We start from the raw sequence: 18077 nt of genomic DNA, 5'->3' as shown, positions 1-18077 counted from the left end.
GACTGTTGCTTAAGTTGGGGCGCCAAGTGTTCAATATATCAATCAAAGGTGTTGAAAATAAATGAAAAATGTGTCGAAAGTTTATCATTGGATACTGCCAGGGCGCAGGGGGAAATGAAAGAAACGACCAGCGGATTTTCCATTTTTCCCCATTTTCCAACGGCACAATGTGAGGGGGAAAACAAATGGTGCGTAAAAATAAAGTAGCATGCGAGTAGCACACGACATGGCAACTTTTTCCAAATCGATTAAGCTGTGACAACTTGCCAGTTCCCCCACACACCCCACACACCCCGCACACCCCACTACTCCATTTGTCCAGGTCTCCAGCTCCTCGACTCCCTCCCTGAAAGTGTTTAAAGGTTAGCGTTTAAAAAGTGAAAAGGAAATTTCCCACTGCACTGCCTTTGGACATATCCCCAATGCTACCCCCAAGGCAGGCAAGCCGCAAAAGCGAAGCTCGGGGAGCATTGAATGCATTTTTCTCATACCCATGCCCGCACTCGCTCCCGCACTTGTGCCTTCTGCAGTCGGCAACTATTTTCTGAAAATCTGTCGAAAACTGTTCACTTTTGCTGCTCACTGGCAATAAGCCCCAGAACACAAATAAGTGTGGAGCGGGACCATTTGGCAGTCTGGTTCGGGGTCTAAAGTTAGCAAGTAACCTGGAATTTCGTAAAGGAAAATATAGAGCTTGACTTGAGGAAACCGGTGGCTGCCACTTGGAACTGGGAATGCTCTCTCCACAAACGTAATTCCAGGAACAAATTATGATCATTCCGGAGACTAAGTAATTGTACACACTGATCCTTGGTCAGTAAATACCTCAAATGTGGTGCCCCGAGAGCATGCATTGAGGGTATTCAAAAGCAATGGTCACATTCGGCGGCGGCGACGGCAAGATATTGGGCCAAAAGTGTAGCACAAAATTCTGCTGACTGCTGACTGCTGCCAGAAGCAGGCCAGTACCGTAAACGTTACCGTAACCATAACCGCTGTACCCCTCCCACGAATGGTTTTTGGCTTAAGCGTCCTCCACTTCACTTAACTTTCCGTTTTCCTGTTTTCCACTGACTTTCTGTCCAGAGCTTTTGCGCTTTTGGCGTAGAAATTCTCCAGTGTTTTTGCTTCTGGTCAAGTATGATTGGAATTTTATATGGCCAAAAGGTTCGACGACGGCGACGACGACGTCAAAATGGCCAACACGTAGTCGGGCAGCAGCGGGCGGTGGCCATCAAGTGTTTGACTTTTAGTTGGGTCCTGTAGAGCGCTTCTCACTGGCTTTTGCAGAGCAAAGCAAATTGTTACTGACTCCTTTTCGATATTATTATTAATTTATGTCCAAGTTCGAGTACAAATACGAGGCAGGAGTACAGTGTACCAGAGTACACATCACCATAGCTCCATCTCAATCAATAAACTAGTCACGTCTATGACACCCCCAATGGACCATCCCAATCGCAATCGCAATCCTAATCCGAATCCCCATTCGATTCAATCCAGTCCGGAAATGAGCAGCAAACAAAAATATCCATTTGCAATTTGTTGCCTGGCGATTAATGAGTATTGGAGTGGAGTGGAGTGGATCTGGCGGTGGAGCGGACAAGCCGAGTAGCAGAGCAGCAGAGCAGCAGAGTAGCAAAGTAGCGAAAGAGCCAGAGAAACTGCTTAATTTATGTTACTTATCAAAATGGCGCTAATTGAAAATTAGCCGGTTATCGTGCAATTATCTGGACTGGACTCTTCCTTGCTTCCCATATGCCCAGGAGTATGGGTGGCTCTGGCTCTTTCTGTTTGGCTTTTGGGTTCTGCTGGCGGGGTAAATTCAATTTCCATAGCCAATAGATAAGCGCACCCCAAAACGAAGTCGGAGCCAGAGCCGGTGCCGGATGCGCTGGAGTTGGTCGGGGTGGGGTGGTATATATATTTTGATTTGTGCGTGCCCATCCACCGTGATTTCCTCCCCTGATAAGCGCAGCCGAAATTAAGAGACAGCATCCCTCGCCTTTCTCCCGAGTTAATAGACCATGGCCTAGTACAATTTATGGCCAAATAAGTCGGGAAGTCGGTGAGTTCAGAGCGTGGCCTGTTCTGCTAATAGCGGGCGATGATTTGGCAATTGTTTGAATTTCAATGAACCGATTGTTGCAAGATATGTATATATGTATGTAGATGTAGACCTATGACAAACAACAACAAAAGTACTAAGTACTCTGTTGGCCTCTCCCTCGCATCTCTGTCAACTGCCTAGTCTCTTTCGATCACCAATACCATAGGTATCCAGAAAACTAAATTCTTGTGTCTAGTTTACTCTCACACATCCTTCAGCCATTCCTTGAATCAATTTCTCTTCCTCTTTGACTCGAATTCACTTCTTTCTCCTCAGCCTCTTGCTTCGCCGTTTATGTGTGTGTGTGTGTGTGTGTGTATGGGTGTATGTGTGTTTATTTGCTTCTCTATTGGCCATTTCAATTCCTCTTTGAGGTCCGGGCCAGCAAATTGGACAACTTAAAGAGCTCATTAAATTAACTACACGCATCTGGACGACTTTCGGCCATTTTCACTTGTTCTACATATTTATTATTATCTTTTTGTGCCTCTCCCTCTTCCTCTCCTCTCCTCCCTCCCTCTCTCCGTGTGCGTTTGTGTGTGCTCCTTTTCTCAATTTCATTTTGTCAGTTTTTGTTGGTCCTCTCTCCTCTGCTGACATGACATGAACTGTAGTTTATTTATTATTTCTCTCTCCGCTCATTTTCCCATTCTCCTTGTACACTTTTCGGGCTTCTTTCCATTTTATTTATATCCTTGACGCATGCAAGCATGTGTGTATGGTGTGCATGTATGGGAATCAGGTCATATATGCACACACACACACACACACACACACGCATACACATTTGAATGTCCGTAGTTTATTGTCAATTGTTTGTGGCATTTATTTCGCAATTGTTTTCCTCCATTTTGTCACTTTGTTTGCCTCTGCCTTTTGTTCATTTATTTATTTATTTGATTAGTTTTTATTGCATGACAATTTTCCGTGCATGCGAATATGATAAAAGGAGTTTCACTCTTTGTCCTCGGGGCAGACATGCAGATACTCCAGCCCTTGCTACTGGTACTGCCCCTGCCCCTGCCACTGCTAATGCCACCTATTGTGGCAGTATTCTGGGCAGGCTGGACGTAGGCTGAGAATTGGCAGTTAGTGGAAAACCACTAAGGAAAAGGCCAGACTTCATACAACTATCGGGCCATCTTCGTATCTAAACTCTGCGGATTGTCCTTGTTAATGACATTTATCGAAACCATAATTCGTTTATCAGTTGACTATCATTTAACCAATTCAAAGTCAATTTTCGCTCTCTCCCTCTATCTGTCATATGCCCTGCACAAACACAATAAAAGTCCTTCCACAGGATAACCCATCCATTAACCCTCATCGACTGCAATGGGATTGGAGACCAACCCATCGTTTTGCCCTTCACTCGCCTCACTTTGAATGCGGATAACCATATGTGGCCTCCCTGCGTTGCAGCGCGTTGCATCGGACTCAGGCTGGGGCTCAGGCTCTGGATGCTCGGGCAGAATGTCAGGACATCCATCCATCCGATGTTATTTGGTCGCCCCACAGTCGATTGAATTGCCATGCGGCACGTGCAACATGAATGGACTCGCTGCAATCGTCCTATGCATATAAAAGGAGGCTGAAAGCTGTTGATGATTGGGCGTGGGCGTGGGCGTGGAGCTCGGCGTGGACGTGGACGTGGGCATGGGTCTGCGAGGTAGAGCGCGGCCCTAACGCGTGGCTTCAACTCAATTATCAAACTTTTGGCCGCCGATCCGGGAGCCAACCTGGACTCGGAACACCCTACCAGAACCACTATACCACTTTGCCACACTGCACTTCACTGCACTGCCACACACACACGAGCTCGTGTACGGATTGCCAGACAGACGAACGAACACGTGTTGGAAACAAACGGAAATGGATTTTTGATTGAGTGCACAATAAAATGTGCAATGCATTTTACAGGCCAAAACAAGAGAGAAACGAGTATGAAACATGCAAAAGAACAACTCCCTCCCCCAAAGTGGAGTTAGTCGTATTTATTTTATTCTACTCATATCAAAAAAATAACAAAAAACAAAAAAAAAACAACAAAATCTACAAAAGAACCTTTTTAATTTTGGCGAAAAGTTGCAATTTATTTGGTTCGCCCTTCCATCATCATGAAAGTCAATTTATTTCATTATAAAGTGCATAGGACTGGGGGCCGGGCCAGTCTGTCTTCTTTCCGCATCCTCTGGTATCCTCCTTTTTCTTTCCATTTTATGGCGCATATTTGGCCAATTTATTGGCCTCATGCTCATGGCTAACAAATTGCAAACACACAATGTGGATGGAAAATTATTGCGTCGTTCGTTCGATTGGATGCAATGAAAAAGTTTTCCATCTTCCCCCCTTGGCAGGGGTTTTTCTGCATTTATAATTGGAAATCTATAAAGGGCGGATCGTAAAATAGCCCCCGAGTCAAGGGTCAGACATAAAAAAAAAAGTACGGAAACAGTTAACGGAAGTGAATGATGCCCTATCATAAAACGAGAGTATGGAGATCAAGCTAATTGATTGACTGATGGATGATGAGGAGTATGGGAAGTATGGGAATGATATGGATGATGGAGAAGGTAAGTCCTCACAAGGATCAACCCAATCTAATAGCAAAATCGATCAACCCGAACCGAATGCAGACCCAAGCCAAGAGCCAAAACTATCCCTAGATGTAAATATGCTGCCAAAAATCTTATATAAAACGAAGACAGAGACAGAGACAGAGACGGAGACAGAGACAGATGCCTCTGGCAGTCGCTCAGTCATGGGGAATCACAAAAACGATGCCAATTTTCGACTATTTCCCTATGGCCAAATTTGTGTATCCAACTTCTGTGGGCCAGCGCCGGCAGATCGATGTCTGGAACGGGCTGGGTCTGGAGTCCTCGTGGTCTAGACATTGTCTAATGACAAACGCAAACCACAAAAGATGACGACGACAGCGACATTGAGGATTGAGGACTGTGGACTAAGGACTGAGGACTGAGGATTGAGGGAAAGGAAAGGAAAATGTTATGCAAGTCGCTCCAAGTTGGAGCCAAGTCAAATGGAAATGCTTTCGGATGAGTCCTTGTCTGGCTGCGGACAAAATGCACGAGTAAGATAAATAAACTGAACTTTAAATGGCTGCCAATCGACCGTCGACCCATCGATGACTTGTCTATGGCCTGGCCTGACCTGGCTAGTTCCCATTGACCAGATAAAAGGGAGGTGAAAGGGAGACGAGACTTCAAGATGAGCAGAGGGGCATTGAAGCGAAAGAATCTCTCGATTCGATTCGATTCAAAATTCATAAAATGCATGCAAAAATAAATCGAACCCAAAAAGTGGCGCATCATCATTATTTATTCGACTTTACCCCACCAAAACCACCACCACCACCACTACCAGCACTTCCACTCTCCTGTGCCTTTGGCCCCAACAAAAGGCACAATCAATGACGACATCGGTGTTTAAATTTGTCGAAGCAACAGAGAATTTGCATAGTTAGAAGAGAAATAGAGAAAAGAAGCAACAGACTATTGAGAAATTAATATGCAAATTGTTCGCAGAGAGAACGAACTCCTCTTAAGCATTGTTCCCATTCAAGTGAAATTTCTTGGGCCAAAAAGTTCTTCTTGGCGGCTATAAAATAGAAATCTCATGCCAATAGCGATTTCAGTATTATTCCAAAACACGACCATGAAGCTCTCTTGGAGTCTCTATTGCGGAGGTACGTTCCCTGACAAGGTGTTGTATGTGATGACGGTGTATGGGGGATTGCGATTGTTTGGACAGAAGACTGTGGAAAATTGTGAAAAGGAGTCCTTAGCTAGAATTTGCTAGAAGTTTCGTGGGGAACAAGGTCGTCTTTTCTTTCGTCTTTCGTTTTACCCAAACGGCAGCTCCTGAGTTCCGCTGAAAGAGAAATGTCCAAAAATTCCAAGAATACCAAGAAACCGTATCCGTATCCCCTGCTGGGTCTGGGTTTTGGCGAGGACTAGAACAACGCCACAAAACCCAAAGGGATCTGATCTGCCCAAAACGGCGCTAAGTTGACAGCCATAATTGAGGCTTAAGTCTGGCTCTGGCTCTGGCTCTGGTTCTGGTTACGGTTTTGGAACAGCAACCGGCAGCTCCAGCCTGGGCTGGTGTCATAAAGCCATAAATAAGCCGCGGAAATACCCAGACCCCGAATGAAAATTATGGAAAACTGCAAGTTTATGGCAGGCACACGCACGACCAGACACTCGCTAATGATCCAAACTACCTGAAGAACCTTTAAAAGGAGCTCAGCCTAGAGTCCTGAGCATCAAACGGAGCTGGATCGTCGGAGAAGCAGCATGATTGACGAACACAAAATGAAGAAACACTCGGAGAATAAGCAGCGTTCGAGCAGCAGACCGCGCAAGTCCCACGATCCTTTGAGGAAAAAGAAAAAGGCTCTAAAGAAGCTGCGCATGATGGCACCCAAAATAAATTTCTCCTACCAGCTGTTCCTCTACCGCCAGGAACTCAAGCGGGCCAGTGCGGACTTCTCCTACTTGCGTCTGTCCAGAGCCAAGATAATGCTGACCAAGGAGCTGATAGCCAAGAAAATCGGCAGCTGCGATCAGATGAGCAGCGTGGACGATCTGAAGATGCTCAGCCGGGAGGTGCAGTTCAAGAAGCGTCTCACCAGTCAGGTGGAGCGCCTGGAGGAGTTCAAGAACCTGGGCCTCACCGAGATGATACTCGATGGCAAGAGGACAACCCTATAGCTGTGGCAGGAGCAATGGAAACGGCAAAAGCGTTAGGCTAGAGGCTAGGACTGGGCATTTACTTTAAGCTAGTTGTAATCTGTTGGGCTGTAATATTTTATCAAATAAAATATCGCAACGAATAATTTAATCCAGCTCTTTGCCACAACCTTTCAGCCATACTGCTCTGCTCTACCAGTCTCTGCTCAGCCCAGAATGTCACCTATTCGAACGACACTCAGGAGGCCCTCAAACTGGAGGCGTTACTCCAGTCGTCATCCACCACTTCGAGCACTCCGAAGCCGCGTGGCTGCTCGACTTCTCCTCTGACCAAGGCCAAGGCCAAGCAGGCCCATGAAATCGAGGAGGATGATAACAACTTCTCGAACGATCGGCTGCCTGCGTTGACCGACGATGAGTACAGCAGCCTGGGGGAGGATGCCAATCCCTTGCACTTCCTTAAGCAGCAGCCTCCTCCACAACAGCAGCCCGCTAAGCAGCAGGTATGAAATGGTTTAATCCTGTGTAATCCCGGGGACCCACTGACGATTGGTAGTGATCTTCTTCTCTGTGATATCTACCTCTCTCGCCACTCCAGTGATCCTTGTTTTATTGAAGTGTATCCTTCATTCCCTTTACAGCAGCCCAAGCCTGAACCTATGGCAATGCCCCAGACCGGTGGCTCTTCCATCTACATAACCATCCCTATATATATCAACTCGGCCGGCAAGCTGCCCCTCACTCTGACCATTGGCGACCAGCAGATGTCCCTCAATCAGCTGCGAAAGTCAGCCTCTGGGTCGGCAGCAGCGAACAAGAAGAACCCCCATACGAAGGCGCCCAATTCCCACTTCAATCGTTTGCTGGAACAGATCGAGACGACTCCCAAGAGGCGGACCACCAACCGCCATCGCAGTCAGCTGAAGAGCAATATCTATGCGGCAAAGGAGCGCCCGGATCGGCACGCTTCCGTCTACTACCCGAGCCTCTGAAATCCGAGCATCGGTGCTTACGTATACATTATAACATAACTTTAATGGCTAACAATAAATAAATGACAAACAAAGTAGCTGAGAAACTTGTGTGGAACTAGAGTTGAAGACGGAGCTCTGGCTAGACAGCATTGCTGAGAGGAGTCGCGGCATCAGTCACTTGCTGCTCCACCGGCTCCACGGGCTTGACAGGCTTGACAGGCTCTGGCTCGGGAGCTGCAGTCTCGGCATCCTTTTCGGGTTTCTGCTGCGGGGACTCCGCCTCGGGCTGCTTGTTCTCATCCGTGTTGGGTAGGACTGTGGCCGGAGTCTCATCATCGTCATCGTAGTCATCGCCGATGACCTGCTCGATGGTCTGCTGGATGAAGTGCTCGAACTGCTGGAAGTACTGCAGAGCGTTGTTGGCCACCTGTGCGGTGGGCAGATCTGTGGTGACCTTCTTCAGGGCATCGCGGATGAGCACGAGCACTGGCTTGCGGGAGGGAGCCACTGGCACTGCGGCTGTCACAGTGTCGGGGTCTTTCTCCAGCTCTGAGGGGGTCTCTGTGGCGGCTTCAGAGGGCGTCTCCTCAGTGGTGGCCACATCGCGACGTCTTCTGATCAGGGAGTCGTCGTCATCGTCATCATCATCATCATTCTCTTCGTCGTCATCTTCCTTGGACTCCTCCTCCACCTTGTGCACATCCTCATCGTCGTCGTGCTCCTCACTGCTGTCCGCACTGGAGTTTTGAACCAGTTCCTCCTCCTCCTCCACCTCCACCTGCCGCGAGGCAGGGTACTCGAGGCTCGTGTCGATGTCCGACTCAGCCACTGGGGCAGCACTCGCCACACAGGCCAGGGCCACTAAGGCAGCTGCACCAGAGAGAAGAAGAGAATTAGTTGGGGCATTCCATATTTCCATACTCCATTGCAGGAGGTAGGTAGGTTCAATGGCTTACCGAGGGACAGGTAGATGGCTCGAACCATAATGCTAATCCTTTTGTTTCTTTTCCGTGGGCGAACAGTTGACTTTTGCAGTTTTGCGGTCTTTCTGAGCAAATCCAGCGCTTTGCTTTCGCTTTTTATAGCCCCACCAAAATGAAAGTAAATCAACAAGGCGCGCTCCACCTTCGATCCCAAGCCATCCCATACGATCCGATCCGCTCCGCTCTCAGCGAGCTCCGAGTCTGGCTCTGGGTCTGGCGACTAAACAGAGCGTTGTCCAGTCGCTTTTACTGCAACCGAAGCTCTCTTTCTCTGGTTTCTGTTCGTTTCTTGTTTCTTTATTTTGTTTTCTTTTCGTTGGACTTCTTTTGTTTACCCTTCACACACGCATACACCCACACACACACACACACACACTGACGCACCAAAGAAACCGAAATCATTTATTTAAATTTTGTGTGCGTTTCTTTCTGGTTACTTCTTTCATAAATTTCGGGCATCTGTCCCGCCGACAGCCTCTGCTCAGCCCTGTTTGCCCTAGAAATTAACGAAGCCCGCGCTTTGTTGCTGATATGCAAAACTGCTTACAAGATCACTTAGTAGGCCCCCTTGGGTGTTCGGTGTTCGGTCATTGGGCCCTTAATTATGTAATTAGACATGCTTGTAGTCCGGCCCGGCATCGATCAGATCGCCCCCAACTGGCTGGCTGGCTGACTGGCGGGCTGGCCGGCAATGCATCCATCAAACACAGATCCCAACTTTCTAATGCTAATGGGAAATTTTGAAAACATTTCCATTAAAAATCAAAAATAAATAAATCAACAAGAAAGCAAATGAAATGAGAGGGTGGACGAAGAAAGCCACCGATCAGCGAGATCACGAGTTGGATGAGTGAGGGAATGATAGGTGCAATTATGGATGGTCATGGCAGATCAGAGACCTCTCGCAGAATGCTCTGAGGAGTCTCCAAATGATGTCTAAGTCTATCCTCCAGCTGGAAATCAAGTTTAAGCTTCACTCTAATTAAAACTACAATTACCTGCGATGGAAGAGCTCTCTCACATAGGAGTAGATCAGAGATCAACACACTGGCAACAATAAACAATAGCAGAGCTTGATTGGATCTGAGGGGATTTCCTGCAAGCAAATGCAGTTGCCACTGCCGGCAATCTCTAAACTCAAACCCAAAGAACTCTCCCCACAAACAGAAGGTAAAATAAATAAAACAAGATCACCGAACCTTTCCAGATTGACCCAATTTTGAAGAACCGGCTCAAGAGGCAGACAAGCTGATCTTCTGAGCTGGAGGCTGGACGGCTGGCCGACTGGGCGGCTGGACGGCTGGGCGTTCGAATGGAGGGCAAGTAAGGTGTTAAACACACAACCAGTTCCAGGTCCAAGCGAGAGCATTCTAGATGATTATCAGGCCAGTCCAGGCCAGTGTGTTTGTGTGTGTGCAAAAGGGTAAGCTGATAAATGACAACCACAAGAGCTTGCATAAAATTTCACCAACAACGAAAAAAATCACTAAATCTTTTCGTACTTTCGTTCGTGTCTCGGGGGGGATATCTCGGAACTGCGCGAAGTGTAAACACAAGCCCGCAGATGAAAAGATTTACGAAGAAAAACCGGTAGATGGCCAGAAGAATTCCCCCCAAGTGCGGAACGCCTGTACTTAAGCCGCCATTCGCCAGAAGATGCGATCAGTTGTTATAGCGACGAGCAGCTGAGCAGATCAGATCGTAAGTGCAAAATAAGATGAGACCAATTCAGGCTGTTTTCGTTCTAGGTAAGTCCGCCAGGCTTCTGGCTCTGTCAAGCAGGACTCAGCATCCAACCCCCACACTGTCCCTCATCTTTTTTCAGTGGCCGCTCTGCTGCTCCTGGAGGTGGCTCCCATTGAGGCGAAGCGCCGCAAGCACAAGGGCTCTGACCACCACCACCACCATGACAAGTCCGACTCCCAGAAGACCAAGACCAAGACGAAGTGGTCCAGCTCCACGGACCTGGCCAGCAACACTCAGGTATCCACCGAGGAGCACGGCTACTACGTGAAGCGCACCTACGCTCCTCAGGCCGATGCCCAGGGCAGCAGCCGGATGAGTCCCCCCTTCCTGGCCATTCCCATTGCCTGGTTCAGCTGCGACCAGGGCCAGAAGGATTGCCAGGCCACCAACTCGGCGGCGATCAACAGCGCTGCCCAGTCCCTTCAGGAGGGGTACCTCTGCGACGACGACTGTGTGGATCTGTACGAGCCAGTGTGCGGCAGGACCGCCAATGAGGTGGCCGTCTTCTACAATCAGTGCAAGCTCAACGTGGCCAAGTGCCGCTCCCATGGCCTTTGGTCCGAGCTGGCCTATGCCGATTGCCAGCAAACCTATCCCAAGGAAACGGCCTGTGCCGACAAGAAGTTCAGGAGTTCGCCCTATTTCCGTGACAGTGCCACCGTGGAGAAAATGAACCAGGAGAAGGAGAAGGAGGAAAAGAAAAAGCAGGAGAAGGAGAAGGACAGCAGTGACAGCAGCGAAGAGAAGGAAGACAATATTTCGCCCATTGCTCTTCCCCTGCCCCAGAAACCAGTTGAAGACGAGGCATCACCTTCGGTTGCAGCTTCACTTCCTGAACCTGTCCCGGTGGCCGTATCAACCCCCGTGAAGACCTCCGAAGAGATTGCCGTGCCACCCATGCCCATGAAGGACACTCAATCCCCAAAACCCTTGGTGATCGCCATGGCTGAGGCCGCTCCAGTGACAGAACAGAGCCAGCCCAAGGCCGACAACGATAGACTCAAGTATACCGTAGCTTAAAAGAAAAATCTCACTTAAAAGTTAATATTTATTTTAATTTAAACAAATAAAATAATTTGAGAAAAACACTTAAAGGGACTTCGATTTTAAAAATGAAATAAAAATCAGAAAGGAAGGCTAGCCATCTAGTAGATCGATCATTTCTGTGGAAGTTATACTTTTACTAAAATATACATATTATATATGTACTATATAGAATAGAATGCAAAGTTTTCGCCAGATAGTTTTCGAATAAACAGAGAGACAAACTTACAGACTTCGCAGATACTTTCTTCTGCTGAAAATATTTGTAAACCCTCTAAAAGAGTATACAATTCGATGTCTCACAAATTATTTGCACAATAGGCTTACAAAATTATAACAAAATTACATATTTAAGGATAGAGATCTTCGAATGGCTTCCAGCAACGATTTGATGAACCAACTCTAGCACCAAGCCGTACGTTGGGCGAGGTATTTCCATAGGGCCAGGGAACAAGCATTTATTCGATATATGGCCAGATGCAGCTTCGTCAAAGGCAGAGTGCATTTCTAGATAGGTGCATTGACCCTGGAAACAAGTTCTATAAACTGATTGACCGTCAAAGATATCAGTAGCTGAATAGGGCCATCATTAGAAGCCCAGCACTAAACCTAATTGGGAGGGCGTGGGATGGACAATGGATGCCTCAAGCCGCCGCCAGACGACGCCTATAAAAACTGTGAGGGACTCTCCACCAGAGCACAGAAGTCATTCGACTGCAATGGGAGGCAGAACAGTCCGAATGTGGAGCACAAAACTGCAGCTACTGATCCTGCTAAGCGGAGGTGAGTCGCGAAGGTTGGGCGAAGATCGAAGAGATCCTTTAAGATACACCCTTCCACAGCCCTGGTCAGTGCCCGAGCTTCGCCAACTGGAGACCAAGCGGAAGAAGTCACTGTAACCCATCCACCACCTGAGCAACTCGAATTGGAATCGCGCTCGCAGAAAGAGGATGTCTTGGATGTGGACGAGGACCTAGATGGCAGAAGTGCCTATGTCAACAATCAGTTTGTGCCCAGTGAGCCGGTGGAGCTGTTGGAGGATGAGCAGAGTGCGCCGCTCTATGAGATACTTCAGAAGCAAATGGAGCAAGTCCTGGCCTCCACAGGACCCAACGACCCCGTCTACGAGCATAGGGAGAAGCAGGATAGACGAGATCAGCAGCCTCCTAATCGACCACCCCCTCTCTTCACCAGCAGCCATCCGAACGATGCGGAAGTGGATGATGACTATGAAGATGGGGAGGATCGGACGGATTTGGGCTACAGCGATCAAGAGAAGCCAGATGCGGCTTCCGTGCTCGAGGATGATGAGCAGACCGAGACAGGCTATCAATTGCCACAGCCACAGAAGCCATCAACCAGCAGTCCCAGCACCACCCGTAGACCCCACAAACGCCGCAGTACTACAGCGCATCCGCGCAGCACTCGAGCAAGGACCTCAGCGCAACCCAGAGCCACCCCAAAGCCAGCGAACCTAACCACCATTTCCACCACCAGCTCCATTGAGGTGACACCACCTCTGACAACCCCGATACCAAGGCCCAAGGCCAATCCCAGTCCCAGTCCCAATCCCCGGCCACTGCCGAATCCATCCAACAGTCTGCCCAGCGATCCTCAGGTCTACCAGCACAAACGCCGCATCATTTTCAAAACCATCTCGACGGGCTCACAGTTCATCAACTCCCCGATTGGTGATCTTATGATTAAGTTCTCCATCGGCTTCGCCAGGCCAGCTCATGGTGAGGCACCAGTGCCGTCCAGCGAGGCGCTGCGTGCCCTTTCGAACAATTTACTGCGAAACATAGAACTCCAGAAACTGAAGAGAGCCAATAAAGTCCAGAGAGATTGATAAAATTTAGTTTGCAGCAACATTTATCAGAGTTTTTACTGTAAGTTAAGCATAGACGGATAGCCGCAGGGGGATGCCACAAGATCAAGCAAGCGGGAACGTTGTCAGCCACGGCAAGGGCCGTGGGCTACTTCTATACCCAGTACTCAGTCAACATAGATGTGAACCTGACAATTATTTAACCGAATTGGTATCGGAGGCGATGACTGCTGCATGCTCTCTGTCTATCTCTCTCTCTCTCGTGCTGATCTCTCCCCATATCTCTGAATTTTGCTGGCACTTGTCATGAGAGAAAGAAAGGATCCACGTCTTCTAGTTATGATGCAATGTTAATTCTTGCCCTTCGTTTATCGCCTTTCTGATCGAATGACCTTTTTTTTGCGAGTTTTGAATTATTTTATCTGTTTCCGCTATATCTGTCTCTCTCTCACGTTTATCACAACACCAACCCAACAGGTTTCTCACACTGCACGATTAAAAGAGAGAGAGAAAGAATGAGTTAGCGCGTAGATGTGGTAGCGGAGCCACCGGGTATAAAACTTATCAAGTGAACAGGAACATCATTGGCGTCGCTTCGTATGGGTCGGTGCTCCCGCTGCGGCTATCCTTATCGTTGTTCTTTCGAGTCCATCGTTTCGATCGGTACAAGTCTTTTTAGAGTTAATCGCTAAGCGGTTAGGAAGCTTTACAAAAATAGATATATGTGTGTGGAGTATATGATCCGAATGAATAACATGCAACAGATGCCTCCTCCTTCAGCGCACAGGCCAAAACTTGAGAGCGAGGACTGGTATGGTGACGCCCGTGATGATGCTGGAAATGAGATTGACACTGTGGTTGTCCAGAATGCGGAGGCCACTCACATGACGCACACCCTTGCCTGGGGCATCCACAATCTGGCCTTGCTCATTGATGCCCGAGAACTGCAGCATGCCGCCCAGGATGGAGTCTAGTAGCGAACCAAAAATTCCGGCAATGCCGCCAAATAGGATTATAGGCCATTGAGGTGGACTTACGAGCAGCATTTTGGCCTCCACCGTGTACCGGACGGTTACAAAATAGCCGAAGCCCACGAGGAAGCCTCCCAGCAGACTAACCACGACTCCGATCAGAGAGATTCCTCCGTTGGTGCCGCGTGGCACGCGTCGCCAGCTGATGATGGAGATGGGATCGCGCTGGGAGAGCACGCTGCCTAGCTCACTGGACCATGTGTCCCCATTGCAGCAGGCAAAGGCGCTCATCACGGCAATACCCAGCCAGCTGGAGCGGTACTCTTTGGAAAAATCTATGGCCCGCTCGCCGCTGCCGCAGTCGATGAGGTAAAGCAGGGCCAGTTGGGCGGCCATTCCACCGTTGCACAGGACCTGGACCCAGTTTCTCTGTCCCTCGCCCTCCTTGAAGTCGTGCTCGAACCGTCGTTTCATGTGTGCACGGAACTTGGTGGACCGCGACGAGCTGAAGAAAAAGACCACCAGGCTGGCGAAGAACGGATGGCTGGCTACCGACAGTATAAAAGCCACCAAAATGCCTAGAGCGGCTCCAGACCGGCTAACCGAGCGTCGACGCAGCGCCACCGTCATCAGTGTGAGGGGAGCCAGCGTGGAAAACAGCCACCGCATAGGCGGTATCACCCGGGGCTCTGCCAATCAATCAATTAGATAACCTTTTGCATCCTTAAGTGTTCATTCAGTTACACACCTTCGTAGGCATTGTTCCAGATCTTCGAGAAGGCCACGTTGCCCAGCCACATGAACAAGGAAATGGGTATGGCCAGGCCACAGAACAAGACCGGCATCCAGTTGCGCATCGCTTTCAAAGGTTTACATGCAGCTTATTCGGCACTTTCTCCAGTTTAATTTAATTTGTTTGGTTTATTTGGTATTCCGATTAGCGACGGACTTGAGAACTTCTTGCCAAGGCCCTGTTATCGGTTTGCGACATTCTCTATGAAATCTGTAAGCTGCACGTTTATGTTAACAGCGTGCTGTTGGGCGCGCCGTTTGACTTCAAATAACATATGTTTATAAATGGAATTGATACTTAATAATAAACCATAAAGCAGCTATTCATGACAAGTAGAACCCCTCTAATCGTTGGACACGCTTATCAAGCTCCTTCACCAGACTCGTTATCGCATCCAGCTGGGCAGAGCAGGCGCAGGAGCAGCCCGACGCCGAATCAAACGAAACATCCAATACCTGCGGAAGGTTCGGCTGGTTATGACTTTAATTTAATTACGGATGGAATGTCAGTGTAAGGCTAGTAAACTAAAAAAAGCGTGGACTGGTGCTGTGAGTCTTGAAGTCCAACTCCTTGGACACCAGTTTGGCGGGCGACAGCGGCGGCTGACCACCCGAAGAAGGCAAAGAAGATTTGCTGGCACTTTTTGGTGTCTGTGGTAGCTTTGTGTGTTCACTGTCAAGCACCTGGAAGTTTTTGTTCAAACTCTGATAGGCCTGCGACTCGCGCATATCGATGCGAATGCTGTGGTCGTTCGACAAGGCTGTGCTGCTGGCGTTGCTCTGCTGGTAATCGGAGGCTACACTGGTGTCGCAGCTGGAGGAGAGCCGGGCAGACTTGGCCTCGAACTGGGAGGCATCGTAGGTGTGCAGATTAGACTGCCAAACTAACAGCTGCAATCGATAATGAGGGATTACACATAAAGCCATTGGATGAGCCGCCCCAACTCACCTGGCGATCGTTGCCACCAGTGGCAAACTTCTCTCCATCCTGGGAAAAGCCCACAGCATTTACGGCCCCCGTATGGCCAGTCAGTGTATATATGGGTCTGCCCTCCAGCAGATCCAGAATGCGTATGGTGCAGTCATCGCTTCCGGACAACAAAAAGTTTCCGCTGGGATGGAAAGCCACATCATTGACGGGCGCCGAGTGAACCACATACAGCTGCAGCAGCTGGCTGCCGCCCACATCGAAGATTTTGATGCGGTTGCATCCCAGGGCCACGGCCACCATGTTGCCCCACGGATGCCAGGCCACCTGCCGTGGGGCGCCCTGCTCTTCGGTGAAGGTGCGCGTGCACTCTCCAGTGTTGACGTCGTAGATGCGCAGCGATTTGTCGTCGCTCACGGTGGCAATCATCTTGCCGTTGGGGCTGAATTTGGCGGCACGCACCCAGTTGGTCTGCTGGCTGAACGACGAGAGGAACTGGCGTTTGGCCACGCGCCATATCTTCACGGACTTGTCGTCGGAGGCTGTCAGCATCATGTGGCCGGTCGGGTCAAAGTCGATACTACGCACTGGCTTGCTGTGGGCCACAAACTCACCGGATACGCCGCGCACCTTGGGCTCCCAGATCTTCACTGTGCGGTCGTGGCCGGCGGAGGCCACCAGATTGCCCTTTGGCGACCACGACACTCCATACACGGCCGATGAATGCGATCCGAAGCGAATGCAGCGTGCCGCCTGTTTCAGGTTCCATAATATCACAGAGCCGTCCAACGATGACGTCGCGATCTGAGACCCTTCGGGGCTGAAGCGGAGCTGGGTGATTGTGCCCGAGTGGCCAGTGAAGTGGCGGTCGAGGGCCGGATCTCTGAACAGTCCCTGCATGTTTGCGTTTAATAGGTTTCTCTTTTCGATTCCTTTATTTGTTATTTTAACAAATTAGTTTGAAATTTTTGCCGCTTTGTTTGAAAGAAAATGCCGTAAGAATTGATCGACCTATCGATAAAATATATTTTGTAACTTAGGTAACAATATTAACAATTGACGGGCGGTGGGGCTTCTGCAGAGGGTCCTCTCGGATTTTGGACTGGATTGTTTTGATCCAAAAAGATGCTGCTTGCAAGTTTTCTTGGTTAGTTTTGTTATGTTTGTTTTTTTATGTTAACATTTGCTCAATTTTGTACATGGCAACTACACGATAGCAATACATTTGCTACATAGTGCGAGGAAAAAGAAGGTATGGCCAACAGGCCAAAAGGCCCAGAAAGTGGTGCGCATGCATTGTAAAAACCACTCCTTTTGCTTAATATACCTTGCAACCACAATCACACGCGCGGCGAGGTTCGTACAAACCCTGCAATTTGCCTATGTTTTTATGCCTGTTGTCCACACCATCTTTTTAGTCACATTATAAGCGAAAATGCGCCGTCAGAGTTGATATTGATAAGTCCATAAAACGTTCCCTTTACAGTACATTTTGTATTGATTTATTTTGAGCTGTTATTGATATGTTAATGTTAACTAAAATGGAATATTAATGTGCGCGCCTGAATTTAAAATACCAAAGTATTTTAGCTTATGAGTTCCCGTTTGGAACTCCATCGACTTGCAAACATCAAAACTTCTTAAAAAAATACAGACCACGGGGCAGAAGGGACACCGGACGACAGAAGACATAAACGTAAATGATGAATTAAAAGAATTAATAGATTAATTAAAAATAGATAGTAGCATATGAATAAGCGGAAATAATTCCTTTTGGCCACGTCTTTTCTGACATCTATTGTAGGTACGCATAATTTCATTTGATCTTCGCTCCTACATTATAAGGTATGAAACTTTGTTAGTGTCGCAACGCCTCAGCAACACTGGAACTACTATTCGCTCGCTGGTCTGGCAGCCCATTCGACCATTACATGATGATCTGGCAGCACTACTGATCGGACGACGGCGCGCGCAAAACACTTGTTG

The 18077-nt window shown here is 48.5% G+C and overlaps 7 protein-coding genes across 8 annotated transcripts; 4 read left to right on the top strand and 3 right to left on the bottom strand.

Moving 5' to 3' along the window:
• Positions 1-5787: 5787 nt before the first annotated feature.
• On the top strand, positions 5788-7894 carry LOC108165305. Its single transcript, XM_017301339.2, has 3 exons — positions 5788-5819; positions 7003-7328; positions 7467-7894. The coding sequence occupies exons 1-3, from the start codon at positions 5789-5791 to the stop codon at positions 7815-7817; spliced, it is 708 nt and encodes a 235-aa protein (XP_017156828.2). The 5' UTR covers position 5788; the 3' UTR covers positions 7818-7894.
• LOC108153497 lies at positions 6390-6976 on the top strand. Its single transcript, XM_017283548.2, has one exon. It carries the CDS (start codon positions 6430-6432, stop codon positions 6844-6846), a length of 417 nt encoding a protein of 138 aa, XP_017139037.1. The 5' UTR covers positions 6390-6429; the 3' UTR covers positions 6847-6976.
• Positions 7895-7919: 25 nt separating the features above from the next.
• LOC108153496 (nucleolin) lies at positions 7920-9081 on the bottom strand. Its single transcript, XM_017283547.2, has 2 exons — positions 8756-9081; positions 7920-8669 (listed from the first exon to the last, which is right to left on the bottom strand). Exons 1-2 carry the CDS (start codon positions 8781-8783, stop codon positions 7939-7941), a joined length of 759 nt encoding a protein of 252 aa, XP_017139036.1. The 5' UTR covers positions 8784-9081; the 3' UTR covers positions 7920-7938.
• Positions 9082-10359: 1278 nt separating this feature from the next.
• Positions 10360-11597, top strand: LOC108153779. The gene is made up of 2 exons (XM_017283921.2): positions 10360-10530; positions 10608-11597. Exons 1-2 carry the CDS (start codon positions 10500-10502, stop codon positions 11546-11548), a joined length of 972 nt encoding a protein of 323 aa, XP_017139410.1. The 5' UTR covers positions 10360-10499; the 3' UTR covers positions 11549-11597.
• Positions 11598-12104: 507 nt separating this feature from the next.
• Positions 12105-14103, top strand: LOC108152694. The gene is made up of 2 exons (XM_017282200.2): positions 12105-12355; positions 12415-14103. Exons 1-2 carry the CDS (start codon positions 12208-12210, stop codon positions 13419-13421), a joined length of 1155 nt encoding a protein of 384 aa, XP_017137689.1. The 5' UTR covers positions 12105-12207; the 3' UTR covers positions 13422-14103.
• LOC108152695 (transmembrane protein 19) lies at positions 13427-15351 on the bottom strand. Of its 2 annotated transcripts, XM_017282202.2 has the most exons (3): positions 15120-15351; positions 14438-15060; positions 14189-14370 (listed from the first exon to the last, which is right to left on the bottom strand). In XM_017282202.2, exons 1-3 carry the CDS (start codon positions 15226-15228, stop codon positions 14281-14283), a joined length of 822 nt encoding a protein of 273 aa, XP_017137691.1. In that variant the 5' UTR covers positions 15229-15351; the 3' UTR covers positions 14189-14280. The 2 variants fall into 2 exon arrangements, with proteins under 2 accessions (XP_017137690.1, XP_017137691.1); XM_017282201.2 differs by having other exon boundaries at positions 13427-15060; positions 15120-15348.
• A 265-nt stretch (positions 15352-15616) lies between these two features.
• Positions 15617-17502, bottom strand: LOC108152693 (POC1 centriolar protein homolog). Its single transcript, XM_017282196.2, has 2 exons — positions 16113-17502; positions 15617-16054 (listed from the first exon to the last, which is right to left on the bottom strand). Exons 1-2 carry the CDS (start codon positions 16989-16991, stop codon positions 15689-15691), a joined length of 1245 nt encoding a protein of 414 aa, XP_017137685.1. The 5' UTR covers positions 16992-17502; the 3' UTR covers positions 15617-15688.
• Between the last annotated feature and the right edge of the window lie 575 nt (positions 17503-18077).

Source organism: Drosophila miranda, chromosome XR (genome assembly GCF_003369915.1).
Source record: "Drosophila miranda strain MSH22 chromosome XR, D.miranda_PacBio2.1, whole genome shotgun sequence".
NCBI lineage: Eukaryota > Metazoa > Arthropoda > Insecta > Diptera > Drosophilidae > Drosophila > Drosophila miranda.
The sequence above is the reverse complement of the archived record's forward strand: the minus strand, read 5'-3'. Positions and strand labels throughout refer to the sequence as shown.

Coding starts and splice junctions, on each gene's coding strand:
- LOC108153497 (XM_017283548.2), top strand. CDS start 6,430: ATGATTGACGAACACAAAATGAAGAAACACTCGGAGAATAAGCAGCGT.
- LOC108153779 (XM_017283921.2), top strand. CDS start 10,500: ATGAGACCAATTCAGGCTGTTTTCGTTCTAG. Junction 10,531..10,607: donor TCAGGCTGTTTTCGTTCTAG/GTAAGTCCGCCA, acceptor ATCTTTTTTCAG/TGGCCGCTCTGCTGCTCCTG.
- LOC108152694 (XM_017282200.2), top strand. CDS start 12,208: ATGGATGCCTCAAGCCGCCGCCAGACGACGCCTATAAAAACTGTGAGG. Junction 12,356..12,414: donor ACTGATCCTGCTAAGCGGAG/GTGAGTCGCGAA, acceptor ACCCTTCCACAG/CCCTGGTCAGTGCCCGAGCT.
- LOC108152693 (XM_017282196.2), bottom strand. CDS start 16,991: ATGCAGGGACTGTTCAGAGATCCGGCCCTCGACCGCCACTTCACTGGC. Junction 16,055..16,112: donor CTGGTGGCAACGATCGCCAG/GTGAGTTGGGGC, acceptor TATCGATTGCAG/CTGTTAGTTTGGCAGTCTAA.
- LOC108165305 (XM_017301339.2), top strand. CDS start 5,789: ATGAAGCTCTCTTGGAGTCTCTATTGCGGAG. Junction 5,820..7,002: donor TTGGAGTCTCTATTGCGGAG/GTACGTTCCCTG, acceptor ACAACCTTTCAG/CCATACTGCTCTGCTCTACC. Junction 7,329..7,466: donor AGCAGCCCGCTAAGCAGCAG/GTATGAAATGGT, acceptor TTCCCTTTACAG/CAGCCCAAGCCTGAACCTAT.
- LOC108152695 (XM_017282201.2), bottom strand. CDS start 15,228: ATGCGCAACTGGATGCCGGTCTTGTTCTGTGGCCTGGCCATACCCATT. Junction 15,061..15,119: donor CTGGAACAATGCCTACGAAG/GTGTGTAACTGA, acceptor ATTGATTGGCAG/AGCCCCGGGTGATACCGCCT.
- LOC108153496 (XM_017283547.2), bottom strand. CDS start 8,783: ATGGTTCGAGCCATCTACCTGTCCCTCG. Junction 8,670..8,755: donor AGCCATCTACCTGTCCCTCG/GTAAGCCATTGA, acceptor TCTCTGGTGCAG/CTGCCTTAGTGGCCCTGGCC.